The following is an 18,065-nucleotide window of genomic DNA, read 5'->3' as shown; positions in this document are numbered from 1 at the left end:
AATTTATCACACTCCCCTGCCTTCCCTGCACTGAGGTTGAGTTTCCTGCAGTTTCCTGAGCTGCTTTCTGCTGAACCGCTTTATTCATCTGAGAGCTGACAGAGGTGCAGGCAATACTTAGTACAGTTTCATGAACCAGAGATTCCTGCTGTTGATTCTGCAGTTCAGTCCTCCTTAGTACTTAGCAGTCTGGACAGAGGTTCAGTGACATCAGTGTATGTAAGACTCAGTTGGGCAACCTGTGGTCCAAGGGCCTGGCTTCCATGTAGATCCTGGTCTAATTTTATTCAGGTGGCAAGGAAGGTAAATGGAGTGTCAGCACTGCCCTGTCACTTACCTACCGCCTGCCCTGCTGCTCTCCAGCCCCCAGGCCACTGTATTGAACTTTGAGTGCTGCCATTTGGCTGATGCTGCCATCTTGGTTTTCCTCCACAATGAACCAGAGGTCGCCTCAATATGGTGCATCTTGGGATAAACAAAATGGCAGCCACCCAGGTGCTAGGCTACTCTATAATGTTACAAAGAAAGAAAAGTGGTGGTGGTGGGGAGCCTGTTGCACCACTGAGCTACAAGAAAAGCCCTCACTGTGAGCCTTCAGGAAGGCAATAGCAGGGACCTCTTAAATCTGGAGCCAGCTGTAATACTAACATGTCCCCTAACGGTTTAAAAACAATCTGTATTTGTTGGAATATCAAAGAATGAAAACCAGTCCATGCCATTTCTGTGGCACCCATTACTGAATTCATTTGGTTTCAACCTCCTTTGTACCTCTCCCCATGTCTAGCTACTATTTCCCAGGGCTGTTTAATTCACCATACACAGGGGTGACAAGCATTCCTCCAGGCTCCTCTATTAGGCGCTTGGGACTCTCTATAGGCCACAACTTCTCCCCAGACAACACCTTTCCCCATCCCTCCTACCATTCTTCTTGGCCGGAATGTGCCCTAGAACTCTGACCATGCATCTGGCTTGTCTGGATGGAGAGGGGTGTGTTTACACCCGTCGTTTGGGTCACTTTTACATCTGGCCCTGCCCAGTACAGATATGCCGCCACTGAAAAGTTCTCTAGGAAAGCATGGAGTCCTCAGGCTGAAAAAGAATCCTCCCTCTCAAGGTAGATAATTCTCACAGGTACCTACTGAAGTCCAGAGAAGGTAGACAGGGGAGTGGAGGTGTGTGCAGAAACTTACCTTTCTGTACTAAGGTAGAATGTACATCCATTACTCCGCCCACTTTTGCTTCTGGCCCCGCCCACTGCTGGCATCCAGACCATGGGAGGTCTGGAACAGTTCCCCACCCCTGACTTAACAAAATAGGCTGAGGGCTCTTGCATACGATAGCTCATGTCACAAAGAGCCAGTTGTGCAACAAGTTGGGGTTTTTGCGGGGGCCAGGGTAGCGGAGATCAGCAGTATTTGTTCTTATGTGATCTCCCTGACCCAGGTTTTTAGTTTTTTTGTTTTTGCTTTGTTCTTCTTGACCAGAAGACTGGCTGCAACCATTCTAAACCAGATAGCAATGTACAGCACCAGGTCATAGGAGGCGACGGGATGCAGAAAGATAGGAAACTCTCTTACCTAGGCACTCGTTAGCCTCCCTGGCGGTGGCCCTCTGCCACGGACGGTCGTAATGGAACGGTTTGCAGCGGTCGCACTCAGGGCCCTCCGTGTTGTGCTTGCAGTCACACACCAGCTTTCCTTCTTTGTCCTTCACGCAGCGTGAGGCATGCCCATTGCACTTGCAGCGCCCCCCGACCTGAAACTCGCCCACAGCATAGTAGTACGAAGAAGAGCTAGCCCCGCCATCCTCGTCCTCGTGGTCCCGGCCCCCTAGTTCCCGGAACAAATGGGGGCGGCTGAAAATGACCCGGATGTCCGTGGCCGTCACCCAATCCTGAAGGACGGGGCTGTTGTCAAAATCTTGGGCTGATGGACGCCCGTCCAGAGTGCTGAAGGCAATGAGCCCTCCTGTCAAGGGGTAGAGGTCGGTGTGCCCATCGGTGCACAGAGCCTCCTGCTCGTTTTGTTTGGTGACGGTGGCTTTGTTGGGCTTGCCATAGATCTTCCGGCACTGCGAAGAGTAGTACTGATAAGGCACCCACGTTTTGCCGTAATCCATGGACTTGAAAACAGCAGCTGACTCCGGACGGGGAGAGCAGAACTGCAGACTCACATAGATCACCTCAAACTTCTTGCCCAGGGAGAGGGTGAGGGTGATATTCTGGGGCGAATGGTGCAAGGTCTCTGAGCGCCAGCAGGTCATATTTGCAGCAGTGTTGAGGTCTGTGAGGTAGGATGCTGGGTGAGCTTTCCGGGGGTCGGAAGAGTCACAGTGGCGGGTCGCTGGCTTCCCGCATGTGCTGGATGCATGGACCTCCTTCCCAAAGGCGGCATTGACAAACTCTGGGATGCAGCGGCGGGGTGCCCCCTTTTCGTCATAGCAAGGGTCAGGTGGGATCTGCTGGACCGCAAAGGGGTTCACAGCCTGAGACAAGTCTAGTCCGCAGGCAGTCAAGAGCAACCACAACATAGACAAGGGGTCCATCCTCCCAGTGAGAGATCTTCAAAAGTCACAGAAACCAGCTTCTCTCTAAATGAAAAGCAAATGTTGTGTTAAAATGGTTCCAGTTGTTCACTTGGGATGGGGGGTGGTGAGAGGACAGGAGCTCAGGCTGCAATATGTCTCTGGTCTAGAGGAGGGAAAGACTAGAGAGGAAGTAAGCCAGGCAAGCTTGCAAACATTTTCAGCTAATGTCAAAGATTTGGAGGAGTAGCTGATGATCTTCTGCTGCTTAGGATAGGACAAGAAGCAATGGGTTCAGACTAGTGGAAGGTTGAACTCTTTTTAAAAAATGCTATGCACCTGCAAAGGCAATTCAGCAGCATCACAAAGAGCTCAGGGAGATTGTAGAACCCCCTTCTTTTGATGTTCCCCCCCTTGGGATGTTGCAGAACAAAAAGGATATCCTTTTTGGAGTTTCTCTGCATAAGCTGCGGGAAAAGAGTCTTTGCATTCCTGCTGTGAGCCACAGAGGGAATGGAAAAAATCCTACTTCTTTGTGAAGAGACAACTATTGGCATCTTGCTTATCTGTTTAACTGAGGCCAGGATTGTCTCATAGCCAGTTATCTTTCAGAGCCAGTTAGGAGTGGTTAGGGTGATGGGCTGAGGAGAACTGTGTTCAAGTATCCACTATGTCACAAAGTGCATTTGGGACAGTCACCTTCTCCCAGCTTGGCCTACCACAAAGGGTTGCTGTGAGGACAATATGAGTACCGGTATAGGGGAAGGAATGAACCATGTACACTGCCCCAAGCTCCTTGGAAGAAGAGCAAAACAAATACTAGTAGAAATAAATAAAATACTATAAACTAACTTTGATTTGCAAAAGATGTAGGCTGTGCACAGCTGAACAAAAATGTCTACATAGGCACAAGGTGAAGGTAGGTAGAATGTGGATTGTGGGGATCAGATGCAGATCAGCTGGGATGGCCTCAGCCGTTGGCACTATAGGGCCAAGACTCAAGACTCACGTCTTCAAGTGTGGAAGCAGAGGCATGACTTAAAATGAACAACCGCTACCATTATCCTCACTCTCTCATTCTGGATAGTAGCACAGTTTCGGGAGAGAGAGAGGCAGACAGACAAACAAACAGAGATACATTTGTGGTAAGTGATAAGGTGACCCAACTCAAGGCATCCTGCCCCTCCTGCCACAGTTGTGGGTGCTGCACATCAGAGCACATTTGATCCTGTAAAAAGGTCCCTGCAAGTAAGCTCCTCAGTCCCGAGGTCCAACTGCAAGGCAAAGTGGATGGTCCTCCAGTCAATTGTAGCTGGAAATGTTGGGGTAATGGGGGCCAACAAGAATCATGAACAGGTGAGGGAAAGAATTGGTACAAAACAATAAGAACCCACATACAGGCATATAGATATGAATGGAATTCATTGCGTAGAACCCTTACAGAAGCCCCAAATGTGGTTCAAGTCTGTGCCTCTGACTGCAACCTCAAATAATTGGAAGAGGCACAGTTCGATAGTCTGGCTCTGTATAAGGGGGCTTCTTTTGTTCCTGTATTGTCAATGCTGGAGAGCTGCTGCCAGTCAGTGCAAACCGTGCTGAGCTAGAGTTCCAACCCCTTTCTTGCTATCTGCATCTGGCTGGCTTCTTGCACAGGGCTCTAGTTAAGTGCCCCCCTTCCCCTCCCTCCCTCCCTCCCTCCCTGCACATTCCTCTCCTGGCTTTGCTTCTTTTTAACTCTCCCGCCCTCCTCAGTTCCTCCAGGTGCCCTCCTCCTCTCCAGAGGACAGTGTGTTCCTGCCACATGCCGGGTGAAAATTCAAAGGTTTAATTAGCTCCTAATGCCCCCAGTAGGGAAGCCAGCCAGCTTCCAAAACCCAGCATCCCACATCAAAGGCCGAGGAGGAAGGTGTGAGCCCAGCAGGGCTGATTCAACCCCACTGGGCAGCTATTCTCTGGAAGGAGCGATGCTTGTTCCCACCCACTGCAAAGCCAGGGCAAGAGTTTACTCTCTGAATGGGATGCTAATCAGGCAATTTCCCGCCCGCCTTCATCCTGCTTCGGGCTCCCTTTGAGCGGCTTGTCCCTTAGATTATGGAGCAATGACAGTTACTAATGGAGGAGGCTGGGTTGGGTGGGGAGATCCCAGGCTTCCTAGCAGCAGTTAAGACGGCTTCTGGTACATTGTCTTCAAACTGAAGTTAGAGGCAGAATGTGGTTCCTGCCTTGGGCTCAAAAAATAAACAAAAACGGAAGGAGTTGCAAAGCAAGACGTCTGCAGACCAGCCAATATCCTCCAAGCCTGATAGGGTTTTCCAAAGGCGATTATATAAATTCAGGGGGAATAAGGCTACTCAGTTGGCTTCTAGCTGCTGTATGTACTACTTCTAATATCACGAGTGGAAGAATCCAGTTGGTCTTATGTCCTGCATGCAGGTTCCCGATAGACAACTGTATGGCCACTGAGGGATTAAGACACTGGACTAGACAGGCTTTTGGCTTGATCCAGCAGGGCTCTTTTTATGTCCTGAGTAACAGTGAGAGAGGGCTCTTGCATTCCTTCCTTGCCTGTGTGCTTCCTGGAGGGATCTAATTGGCCACTGTGAGAACAGGATGCTAGACTAGATGGGTCTTTGGTCTGATCAAATTGCATCCACATTTGATTTCAAGCATAGTGTCCTGGCCCACTGAGCAGGGCCAGGGAAACAGAGTGAAGGATGAGCAGGGGGCGGAACCACATTGGATCATCAGACAAACAGAATCTACCAAGTCATGGGTGGATCCCAATTGGTCCAGGAAAGGGCCATCAGTAGCAAAATGCATTTGCCAAATGCCTACAGTCTTTTCAACCCCCGATGCATGTTACTTCCAGAATGCAGTTTTCAGCAAACTAGTACAGGAGGGACTGGTTGTTAAGCCACCCATGAAATGGAAGCTCTCGGGGGTGGCAGTGGAAAGGGTCTCTCAGCACCTGTAACCAACCACAGCTCCCAGAATTCTTTGGGGGAAGTTGTGACTGTTTAAAGTGACACCATAGTGCTTTAAATGTATGGTGTGAATGTGGCCCTAGTTAGATACAACTCGTTTTCACTTTGGGACACTGTGGGTGATTAAAAATCACAGTTTGTAGCCACCAGGCAGGCACCTACCACAGGGACCCTGATGGCAGGTGTTGGCTAGCCTGTGGACCCTTCTGAGGTGCTGGCAGGTACCTGAGAGTGTGCGAGGTGCTGGTGCCAGGTCTGGGCCAGCCACTCTGTCTAGCCTAACCTACCTTGCAAATTTGTTGTAAGGGGAAAATATTGGATTTCCACAGTCTACGCCCTGAGCTGAGACAGTAATCTGATAGATAAATAAAGAAAAATGAATTGCACAACCTAACGCAACCTGAGGCATACTGCCTGCCTGGATTAGGAAGGAAGGAAAGCGGACAGCCAGTTGGAAAAAAAAATTGTCTGCATTTTTTTTTTCATTTGCAAAAGAGAATTGCTGTTGCAATTTGGGTACAGGTTTGCTCTCTTCTCCATGCCAAAACCACTAATGGCCTTGGAAACTCCTCCCCTACTAGACCAAGATATGGCAGGCATTTGGGCTGGCTGCTTTGGATCACACCTGATCATAACAACTGAGAGTGTGGTTGTGGGTGGAGAACAAGGACCCAGGAAGTGACTAGGTTGTCCTGTTCAGTTTGCTTCATTCATCAGGAACAAAAGAAGATGCGTAACACTGAGTCAGATTCTTGGTCTATCTAGTTGTTTTGTCTATCTAGGTGTTTTCAGGACACCCCGAAACCACCAAAATTGTTGAGTTTTTCAGTTGAATTGCTTAAGATCCAGGATAAAGCACCACCTTTCGGAAATCACCCCTGGACATCAATTCTGCCTTTGAAATCCTGGTAATGTCCGGGAAAATCTGAACATATGGCAGCCCTATGCTGACTGGCAGCAGCTGCTCCTAGATTTTTGGCAGGAGACATGCTTCCAGTCCTACCTAGAGATGCTGGGTATTGAACCTTGGACCTTCTGCATGCAAGGCAGATGCTCTACCACTAAGTTACAGCCTTTCCCCAAATGCAGTCTGTAACTAAATCTTTCAATGAAGAGCTCTTGGATTCCAGAACCCAAGTGCTCCATTTGATTGCAATCCAGTTCTGTGTGTCCTGTACATCAATCAGTGAGTGTTCTGTTTAGAGGTTTTTGCCTCCCTTAGAGTCACCCTCCTCCTAAAGTTCTGCTGCCCTTCTGCAAACCTAATCAGGCTAATCCCTCCCTCTTGGAAGATGCCATTTTGGCTACAGAAGCACCAACACTTGGAAAATCTCACCTGATCTTGGTATATATGTTCAGAACATGCATTCATTTTTTGCTTCATGTGAAAAATTTGTATCCCACCCACTTTCCAAGAAATTAAAGGGGATGCATCCAACCCTAATCAGAGTTGACCCACTGAGAGCTACAATTCCCAGAGTTCCCTGGGAAGAGGGATTGATTGTTAAACTACTCTGAGAACTGCAGCTCTCTGGAGGGAATAGGGGTCTCCTAAGAACTCTCAGTGGGACGCGGGTGGCGCTGTGGGTTAAACCACAGAGCCTAGGACTTGCCGATCAGAAGGTCGGCGGTTCGAATCCCTGTGACAGGGTGAGCTCCCATTGCTCGGTCCCTGCTCCTGCCAACCTAGCAGTTTGAAAGCACGTCAAAGGGCAAATAGATAAATAGGTACCGCTCCGGCGGGAAGGTAAACGGCGTTTCCGTGCGCTGCTCTGGTTTGCCATGCTGGCCACATTATCCGGAAGCTGTACGCCAGCTCCCTCGGCCAATAAAGTGAGATGAGCACCGCAACCCCAGAGTCGGCCACAACTGGACCTAATGGTCAGGGGTCCCTTTACCTTTAAGAACTCTCAGCACCCTTAACAAACTACAGTTCCCAGGATTCTTTGGGGGAAGCTATGGCTGTTTAAAGTGGTATGACTGTGCTTCAAATGTATAGTGCATGTGGGGCCACAATTGAACTAGATGGACCAATGATCTGCCAGTATAAGGCAGCTTCTTGAATTCCCATCGAGTCACATATCTCTCTCACACAGAGAAAGACACATTAGTCTGGCAACCTATTCAGCAAATCTCTGTGCAGTTGGTGCAGAATGTCATAACACATAAGGAAATCAGCCACAGCTTTGCTGGCTGAAATAACAACCAGCAACGGGTCTACAACTGTCGCTCCAGTACCAAAGCGGGTGGGGAGGGAGAATGGGGGAAGCTACATCCAGCCCTCCTATTTTATAGTTTGGCTCTAGGCAAAATGTCTCTCCCTGGTGCCCGGGATGATGTGCATTCTTAGCCAAAGGATGCCCTAAACTCTGGATGCGCCAGATTGCTTTGAGCGGTGCTGAATCAATTCCAACAATTTGAAGGGGGAAAATAGATACACTTGTTTTATATTAAAGGAACAAGGGGTCCTTAGTAGAGAAGTGAGCCAGCCAAGTAAGCAAGCCACTGAGCTGGGTTCTGTGCCCAGCTCCGCCAGAAAAGTATTTTTGAAATATTAATTTCAAAATATACATTCCCCCCTTTTAAGCCAAGAAAGTGTGAGGGATTTATTTCCATTTAGCTGTCACAAATGTGTGCATTCTTATGGCCATGCAATCTCTCTCACTCCCCAAAGATGAATGATGCAGAGCTTAAAAAGTCAATACCGGCTAACAAAGTGAGGTGACGTCCAACTCCCCCCCGCATGGGCTAGTAGTTCAATAGGTATGGAAGGAGGCAGAGTCCCATTCAGGCACCCTTTATATTGTGCATTCATGAGGAGTTGTGCTCATTATGGTATCGTGGCAGTTATACTGCGATTCCACTTTCAATACTGTGGTATTCCTCTCACAGAGCTACAGTTCCCAGAATTCCCTGGGTAGAGGGACTGGATGTGAAAGCACCCTGGGAACTGTTGCTGTGTGAGGAGAATAGGGGTCTCCTAACTACTCCCAGGCCTCATGAAGACTTCCAACTGGGTCATGATTTGCAGGCACAGGTCCAAGCATTCCCCCCCCCTTTTGTCCCACCAGGAAAACCTACTGTTTACTGCTGAATCAGAACAAACGTCAATCAGCTTTTCCATGATGCTTTGGAGGAAGCCATGAAAATGGTATGGTAATGTTTTGTGGTGCAGGTATGGTCCTTGAATTGCCTTGGTCTGACAGCAATGTGAAGCAGGAAAGAAAGAAAGAAAGAAAGAAAGAAAGAAAGAAAGAGAAAGAAAGAAAGAAAGAAAGAAAGAAAGAAAGAAAGAAAGAGAAAGACTGAGCACCAGCCCCACTGAATTCAAGCACCAAGCGGACACTGAACTATAAATTCCCCAGTGCTAGATGTAGAACCATGCAGTCAGACCCCTGGGAGCAGAAGCAGCAAAACAAAACTAATCTGCAAGTGACTTTGTGGGTTTTTGTTTCCAAAGGCTTTCCAGGAAACAATGACTGAGGTGGTTCTACACATACCAGTGAGAAAGTTAGTGTGTGCGTGCGATCGGGGCTGTGTACACACTCCTGTTGACCCTGCATTTAATGCGCTCCCACCACTCATTTGTAGGACTAACTATCCGCATCTATCCTGCAGTTCCTTGAGAAACATTGAAGAACAGATAGTTTGTCAGGCTCTGCATTACTGTACTGCAGTGGCCGCTAGATTATGTGTAAAGAGATTTTGATTGTGTTTGTCCAGGTCCAGCAACAGAGCTTCAACCTGGCTATATAGCATAATTTCACCACTTTTTTTAGTTACCAGTCAGCAAATGGCGCCTGCACTTGGGTCTCAGAGAGAGCAACAAGTGAATGGCAGAGCATGGAGTTCTTGTCTTTCCTCCTCCTTCAAAACTGCTCCAAGGTGGGTGTGATGCTGTCTCTGTGCTTTCGGCCCCATGTTCCCTGGGAACTGTCCAGCAAAAGAGCACAGGAGAGCAGTGCTGAATCCTAACCCCAGGACACTGTGGAAGGGTCTGCCAGCTGATCCTCCTCTCTCACCAAGGTGCACAGGAGCAGCTTAGACCTCCTATGGCAGAGGTTTCACGGGAACCACAGCTGGCTTGCAAAAAGCTTGAAGTGTGCACTCAGACTGTTACAGGGCCCCTCCAGACATCCTTTTTATTCTGCATTCATGCTGATTTGTGCTCAGGATAGTATTGGGGCAGTTATACGTAGTCCCGCTTTCAATACCGTTGGCATCCGCAAAACTTTCCAGGCAAAGCTACTGCTTCATTTTCAATCAGTGCATGTCCCAAAACTTCATGCAGAAATCCTGCAGCTTGTTATACAGTGGTACCTCAGGTTACAGACGCTTCAGGTTACAGCTGCTTCAGGTTACAGACTCCGCTAACCCAGAAATAGTACCTCGGGTTAAGAACTTTGCTTCAGGATGAGAACAGAAACCTCCCAGTGGCAGCGGCAGCAGAAGGCCCCATTAGCTAAAGTGGTACCTCAGGTTAAGAACAGTTTCAGGTTAAGAACGGACCTCCAGAACAAAGTTCTTAACCCGAGGTACCACTGTACTGCAAATGCTCCCCCAGACATTTCTGCCCTACATACAGTATGTTGTGCTATAGCACCAGAGCGTCCCTCCTGATAGCAATGATGCTGTAACATTGGAGAAGCATTGCAGAACAACTAACAAAGTAGAATTATGTCTAGCCAGTCCAGTCAAAATCCACGAGTAATGCATTATTATTGCAACAAGGACAAGTTGCAGAATACCGCACACAAACCCTGTGTGTGTGTGCGTGTGCGTGTGCGCACGCACACACACAACCCCCCCTTCTTTAGGAGGGTCCTAAAGAAATAATTTGATTTACCCATGTTTGTCCTACACCCCTTCCCTCTGGTTTACATGGACACAGAGAGATAAAATGTCATCCACAGCCTGATGAAAAATGAGTGGACGAGCCTCTTACTTTGCACTAGGCTAGGAAATACATGGAAAAGCAAAAATTGCCATTTCTGAATATTTTTCCAGCTCAGAGGTTGAGCTCCCCCTCTGGAAAACTGGGGCAGAGTGGGGAGGAGAAATGATCAGGGTGATGACCACAAACAATGTCTGGCTGCCAAGGACAGACAGTATTTATAGAATGCTGAAAACATCCAACACACACATAGACCAAAAGCTTAGAATGGAGATGGGGAAGCTGTGGTCCTCCAGATGTTGTTCATCTACAACAGGGCTGGGGAACCTTGTTGTCAGGGATGGTAGAAGATGCAGTCCAGCAACATCTGGAGGGCCACCACTTTCCCACATCTGCTATAAATGATGTGGCTCCAGCATTGCTAGAGCTATGAAGGGGCAGTCTTCATTGACTACTTTAACCACTATGCTAGGCTGCCTCCAGTGCAGCAAGATCTCAGGTTACAACTAAGCATACTTTTACTGAAAGTGATGACATCCAGCTTTGGCTGGATCATGCCCTTGGTATGAACCTGCTATTCTATCACCATCCCAGTCCATTGGTTATGCTGGGTGGGGCTGATGGAGTTTCATACCGTATGTGCCCATTTTATATGAGATTTGCATATGTGACCATTCTATATGGGGTGGGTGGGCTTGAGGGCCACCAGAAGTCATTGGACATGAATCTCCACCAGCCTCAGTCAGCTTAACCAATGGGCAGTGGTGGTGATGGGAGCTGTAGATCAGCCACTTATGGAAGGACACAGGTTTATAAAATTAGGTGTGGCATAGAGAGAAAACGGATGGAGAAAAGTTCTTCTCCCTCTTGCATATGACTAGAACTTGTGGACATCCAATGAAGCTGAACATTGGAAGATGTGGGACACATTACAGGAAATACTTCCTTATGCAGTGCATAGGCAAACTATGAAATTCGCTCCAAGAGGCAGAGAAGGCCACCAACTTGGATGCCTTTGAAAGAGGACTGGACAAATTCATGGAGGAGAGGGTCACTGATGGCTACTAGCCATGATGGCAATGCTCTGCCTCCACAGTCGGAGACAGCAATGCTTCTGAATAATAATCTAATAATAATAATAATAATAAATTTTTATTTATACCCCGCCCTTCCCAGTTCAAAAACTGGGCTCAGGGCAGCTAACAACAAATTTAAAACACTTTAAAACACTTAATTATAAAAGCAGCATAAAATACAGTATAAAAACATGAATAACAATAAAAATCAAAAATCAATTAGATAATCCCCAGGCTAGCTGGCTGAATTGGTCCTACTTGGGCCAGAGAGGAGGCCAGGGGAGAATTAGTTGTGGGGTCTCAGAGCGGGTGATCTTCATAAAAGGGGAGGGGGAGGGAAGAGAAGGGAAATAAAAGATCAGGCTGAATTCAAATTAAAGGCCAGGCGGAATCGGGTCTTGCAGGCCCGATGGAAGAAGGTTAAATCCTGAAGGGCCCTAGTCTCATGGGACAGAGCATTCCACCAGGTCGGAGCCATCACTGAAAAGGCCCTGGCCCTGGTAGAGGATAGTCTGACTTCCTTAGGGCCTGGGACCTCTAAACTATGGTTATTCATGGACCTTAAGGTCCTCTGTGGGGCATACCAGCAGAGGCGGTCCTGTAGATATGAGGGCCATAAACCACAAAGGGCTTTAAAGGGTCAAAACCAGCACCTTGAACCTGACCCTATACTCCACCGGGAGCCAGTGCAACTGATAAATACCAGTTGCTGGAAACCATGGGAAAGCAGAGAGGGCTCTTGTGCTCAGGTCCTGCCTGCAGTTCTGCTGCAAGCATCTGGTTGGCCACTGTGAGAACAGGATGCTGGACTAGATGAGTCACTGGCCTGATCCAGCAGGCCTCCTCTTATGTTCTTTACCTCTATTATATGAGGAGAGGCGCTCAGTTTATAAGTGAGGAAAGGGTCGGCATTTGTCTAGGTGTATTAATGTCAGAATCTGCAGCAGAGGTTCTGGCCTTTATCCTTGGGGCAGCTGAGTGACCCTCAAGGAGCCCAGTGCTTCTTCCTTCCTTCTCTCTGCTGTTGTATCTCTCTTTCTCTTTTAGTTGAGTCATGTTATGTCAATATTTTCTCTGTTAACAAAGAAGTGGCTTTAAAAAAAAATATTTTAAAAATCCCTCTGTAGCGGGATGATGAATCAGCAACAGACTTCGAGCCCTTGGGGCCCAAAAATTCCTGCTGTTTTGATTCCCTGCTTCTGTTTTTATTACCTAGGTCTTGGCCAATGAGCCAACAGATGGGGACCAAAATATCAGGGCTGCCAATGCTCTACATAAGCACAAATCATTGCTGGGCATATCTTCCTGGGGTGGAGCTTTTGAACAGGGGTCAGATATGCATCCAAGGGCCTAAGTAAACATCGATGTGAAATAAAATCCCTGTGGCATTTTTTATTTTTATTTTTTTGGCGGTGGTATTCTAAGAGGAAAGCTGCTTTGGGAGGGAGGGATTTGGAAAGAGAAGCAATGCTGTAGGTATTTAACTCTTTCCTCCTGCCACTTCTCCATTCCATTCTGCCTTCCCCCAGCCAAAGACCCCAGCTAAGGTACTAAACACGTTTACTCTCATGGGTACATGGCTAGATTCCTGCAGGGGCAAAGGGTGGTGAGTTAGAACAGATAGGTTCCACCTGGAGAAAGGATTCAACACACCTAAGATCATAAGAACATATGAAGAGCCACTGGATCAGGTCAAAGGCCCATCTAGTCCAGCATCCTGTTTTCACAGTGGCCAACCAGATGTCTATGGGAAACATGCAAGCAGGATGATAGCACAAGAGCCCTCTCCTCTCCTGTGGTTTCCAGGAACTGGTACTCAGAAGCCTCCAACTGTGAAGAAACAGCATAGCCATTGTGACTAGTTCATAGCCTTATCCTTCAGAAATTAGCCCAACCTTCTTTTAAAGCCATACAGAATTGGTGGGATAGATCAGTCAGTAGAGTAGGAGACTCTTAATCTTAGGTCCATGGATTTGAGCCCCAGGTTGGGCAAAGTTTCCTGCATTGCAGGGGGTTGGACTAGATAACCCTCATGCAGTGTTTGAAATTAGCCAGGGGCCAGGCACATTTTGCTATTGGCCACTTGTGACCAAGTGAAGATGCCAAGGCTCCAGGATGGCGCCTGACATCTCCCCCCTCTGGAGGTGCATGCCTGGGGGTCATGGGAGCCACATAGTTTTCACACACTAATTCCATATCCTGTAGGAAAATGTCAATAAGTATGTGGACTGTCCCTGGATAAAGTGACTTTTCTTCTTTTAGGTTCTCAAAGTTCTTAACCTAGCTCAAGGTTGTCGTCTGAACTAACCAGATCAATCACAGTCAGTCCATCATTCGAAAAATAAGACTATGATTCTATGAGGGTACATGCCATCACTGCCTCCTATGGGAATAAATTCCATTTCCCCTGTGTTAATAATTTTTTCTTTTATCTGTCCTGAATCTTGAACTCATTTCCATAAGTTCTAGTGTTATTGGGGGGGTGGACTTTACTCTCCCCATGCCATGCATTGTTTTAAACTGGCTTATCATATTCCAAAGACAGTCAAATAACAGGCATTGCCAACCTAAGCAGGTCTCCACTTAAGACTGTTATGAGTCTACAATTACCTAATTACATCACTGCGTCTGGCTTATCTTTTGAGGTTAGGCAAGTGGTACCTGGTGGAAGGGCCTTTTCCTCCACCACAGTGGAATTTGAGACAGGATGCTTGGAAGAGAATAGACATGTCCCTCTCCTTGCACCTTGAACATTATTTCCTAATTGGAAGGATGCAGAAAGAGAGGAGAAAAGCTTGTCCTGTGGCTCCTTGGCTCCTTGCAACAGTGCCAGAAGCACAGGAAGCGAAAACGGAACAGTAGTATCAGATCCAACATGTTGGACCACAAATGGGTCACTAATAGGTGGTGGAGCTGTTGAACCTGAAGGCCGAGTCACGTGAAAAATGAGTTCTGCATGAAGTCAAAGAGCCTCAGTGGGGGATACAAGCTTAGCATCACCCATGGTATCTTTGAGTGAAAGATTCTGAATGATGCTCAGTCCCCACCAACAGAAAAGTCTAAATTCCCAGATGAATGAGCCTAGTGTGGGGATGCCAAGAACCACTGGATCTAGAACAAGGAACCTCCAGCTCAGTGTTTGCCTGTCCCTATTTTAGTAAGACATCAAAGCTGTGGGGTTTGGAGACCCGTTTAGTGAAGTGAGGCGCACTGGGCTGGTCCTATCCAAGTCAGCCAGTGGGGCAGCCTCAAGAGCCTTTCAGTTCAGGCTGGGACTTTTCCCGAGCAACAAAGGGTGGGATAAAATATGATAGAAAATCACACCTTCAGCATGAGAGCAATGTGAACACTCAAGCACAGTGTCTCTGTATTTGTATCATTTATAAACACAACAGAATTCTGTAGCTCTCGTACAGTGGCAAATTCAGAAGCCCCGTGTCCTTTCACAGTAATCACAGCCAGGCCCCCTGACCATCACACCCTTCACAGCTACATCCTCTTCAAATATTATGCAACTTTCTAAAAAAATACAACAATCTTATAATTATACAAAAATAATAATTAGGGATGCATTTCAATGATCAGTGCAGGCCTCATGTGTTGCCTTTCATCTAGATCTACTATTTTCTGTGCACATATATGGGCAAATGACTGGGGATGCTCCAACTCAACTTCTTTCAGAGTGACTTAGGTTGTATTTTCCTTGAAGTTCAGTTGTACGTAACAGAACTTGCCTACCATTCTCCTAAAACTAGAGCACCATGTGTTTTCAGTATCGCCAAATGCTTAGCACTGGAGCATACAGAACAACTCCTCCTTGGTGTTCTTCCCAAATGCCTTCTCCAGAGTGACCCTAGGAGCCACTCCTCAGCGGCTGACTCACCTCCTTTCACTCTGGTGGAAGAAGCCACATCAGTCAGAAACCTTTGGGCCCCGGGTCCAGAACTGAGGATTGCATCCAGCTAAGTCCTGTTCAGGGCAAACCCACTGGAATTAACAGACCATCATTAGTTGCATTGATTAGTTTCAGTGGGTCTACATTGAACAGGACTAGCATAGGATACAGTCCAGAGGTTTCAGTATCATTTTTAATAGGTTGGGAATGGAAGTTAGAAATCAGGGCCTGGATCAAGGGGCATTCTACCTGGAGCTGAGTGGCTTCCCCTTCCCTTTTGTGTTACCCTCCTATCCCTTTGAGCCAACTTTATAAAAGTTCACTACGGATTTCACTGCTTTGTTCAGCAGCGAGACACAAGGATAAGTCCTTCAACCACCACCCAAGCCAGGTTTGAGCCAGAACATCCTTGTTGCAACTATGCTCTACTTTATGTTTTGCAGGCAGAAAGGGAAAGTGAGTCAGATCCTTGGCTCCATCTAGCTCTGCGGTGTCTACACTGATGGAAAGTGACTTTCTAGGCTTTCTGGCAGGGTTCTCTCCCAGCTCTACATGAAGATGATGGGGTTTGAACCTGGGACCTTGAGGGGATTGGTTGAATCAAGTCTAAGTGACCATCAAAAAGCTGGGGTTCAGAGCCCTGTAGGAAGGAATCGTTCAAGATGTTACCGTCAGAGACCCAAGTCGTCATTAGTGTTCTAGACAAGCAGACATTGTAACTATGTGTCAGGGAACTGACATCAGAGCGAGATGCGAAGGGAAGGCTCCCAGATTCTGCTGGCGAAGGACCCAGCACCAGGAGGAGAAGCAGCCCGGTAGAGGGGGAAGGAAATCAGCGCAACACCAGGGATAAAGGGGGGCAGATGGGGGAAGTGGAGAGAGAGCTCCGGGACTCTTCACTGGACATCAGTGAAGAGAGCACAGGTCCTCCACTACCCACGCCCTCCCTGCGCAGAAGACTCCCGCGCAGTGAGAGGAGGAGGAGACTGGGAGTCAAACAGCTTCTATGCTGGAAGAGGTTTAAGAAACGCCCACAGACAGATTCTGCTAGTGACTGAGACAGCCACGCGGAGAGGCGCTGTGCAGTCAGAACGGTTTAACAAGGCAATTTAGCCTAGAGAGGCGGCAGTTTACGCACGAGTAACTCATACCCATTACACTATGGTTTATTGAAATAAATCAGGTTTGTTAACAATGGTATGGATTGTTTCAACAAACCATGGTTAACACCAATGCAGTCTGTCCAGGTTTGGACATTAACCACAAACTGTGATTAGCTGGAGATGATGTGGATTAGCAAACACTTCCGATTTCTTCATGGCCACGCCAGAGAGGGAACATGAGCACAGGAATCTGAGGCTCATGCACAACATAAAATGAAGCTATTATAGTCATTGGGACATGTGCCTTTGCTATTTATTTATTTTATTTATTCAATTTATATCTTGCACCTTCCTCCAAAAGGAGCCCAGGGTGGCAAACACATCAAATGCTAAAGCAATACAATTAAAAATTCTAAAAACCAGCAATTTACACACCCTCCCCAAAATCCTCCAATATTTGAGGAAAGAAAAATAGTGCACTTGTTGATATTTTAAGTGAATAAAGTTCAGTTCAGTTTCCACATGGTCTGGGGTGGCACTCCTTGCTTTAACAAGTTTTTTTTATGTTTTGGCAATACATTAACTCCAAAAATATACATTTCCTTGAAATCCACCCTGCGTCTACAATCTGGCATCACAGATGTTTATATTTGCATTGCTGCGCAGTTCTTCACAGCTGAAATACTTATTTTAAAAAAACAAAAACCAATGTTGCAAAGTGCCAAACATGTTCCAAGCAAGGCAGATTGTACAAAAGGTACACTTGGCAAGCAAATTCCAGTGCCGAGTACAGATTCTCCAGACACCAGCAACAAGCTGGGAGCGGTAGCTAATACCTCAGAAGACTGACTCAGGATTCAAGATGACATTAAAAGATTGGAGGACTGGGCTCAAACCAACAAAATGAATTTCAGTAGGGACAAATGTAAGGCTCTGCACTTGGGCAGGAATAATTAGGTGCACAAATATAGGATGAAAGACATCTGGCTTGACAGCAACACATGTTAAAAGGATCTAGGGGGTCTTAGTGGTCCATAAGTTTAATATGAGTCAAGAGTGTGATCCAGCAGCAAAAATAAATAAACAGCTGGTGCAATTCCAGGCTGCATCAACAGATCAGGGGAAGAAATAGTACCACTCTATTCTGCCTTGGTCAGACCACATCTGGAGTACTGTGTTCAGTTCTGGGTACCACAGTTTAAGAAGGATATTGACAAGCTGGAATGTGTGCAGAGGAGGGCAACCAAGATGATCAGGGGTCTGGGAACAAAGCCTTATAGGGAACAGTTGAGGGAGTTGGGTATGTTTAGCCTGCAGAAAAGAACACTGAGAGGTAATATGATAACCATCTTAAGTATCTGTAATGTTGTCACACAGATGATGGAGCAAGCTTGTTTTCTGCTGATCCAGAGGGTGGGACTTGAACTAATAGATTCAAATCACAGGAAAGGAGATTCTGACTAAACATTAGGAAGAACTTTCTGGCAGGAAGACAGTGGAACAGACGGTCTCAGAAGGTGTTGGACTCTCCTTCATTGGGGGGTTTTTAAACAGAGTTTGGATGGTTACTTGAAAGGGATTCTTTAGTTA

The 18,065-nt window shown here is 47.0% G+C and overlaps 1 protein-coding gene across 2 annotated transcripts in view; it reads right to left on the bottom strand.

Annotated features, from left to right (window-relative positions):
* The window catches only part of NTN3 (netrin 3), a 111,040-nt gene that overhangs the window by 71,875 nt on the left and 21,100 nt on the right, over nt 1-18,065 (bottom strand). For both annotated transcript variants that reach the window (XM_053364615.1, XM_053364616.1), the window contains one exon: nt 1,578-2,589. In XM_053364615.1, the coding sequence (XP_053220590.1) occupies nt 1,578-2,544 (967 nt within the window). In that variant the 5' untranslated portion in view covers nt 2,545-2,589. The remainder of the gene's footprint in view (nt 1-1,577; nt 2,590-18,065) is intronic.

This window comes from Podarcis raffonei, chromosome 14, assembly GCF_027172205.1.
Source record: "Podarcis raffonei isolate rPodRaf1 chromosome 14, rPodRaf1.pri, whole genome shotgun sequence".
Taxonomy (NCBI): Eukaryota; Metazoa; Chordata; class Lepidosauria; order Squamata; family Lacertidae; genus Podarcis; species Podarcis raffonei.
The sequence above is the reverse complement of the archived record's forward strand: the minus strand, read 5'-3'. Positions and strand labels throughout refer to the sequence as shown.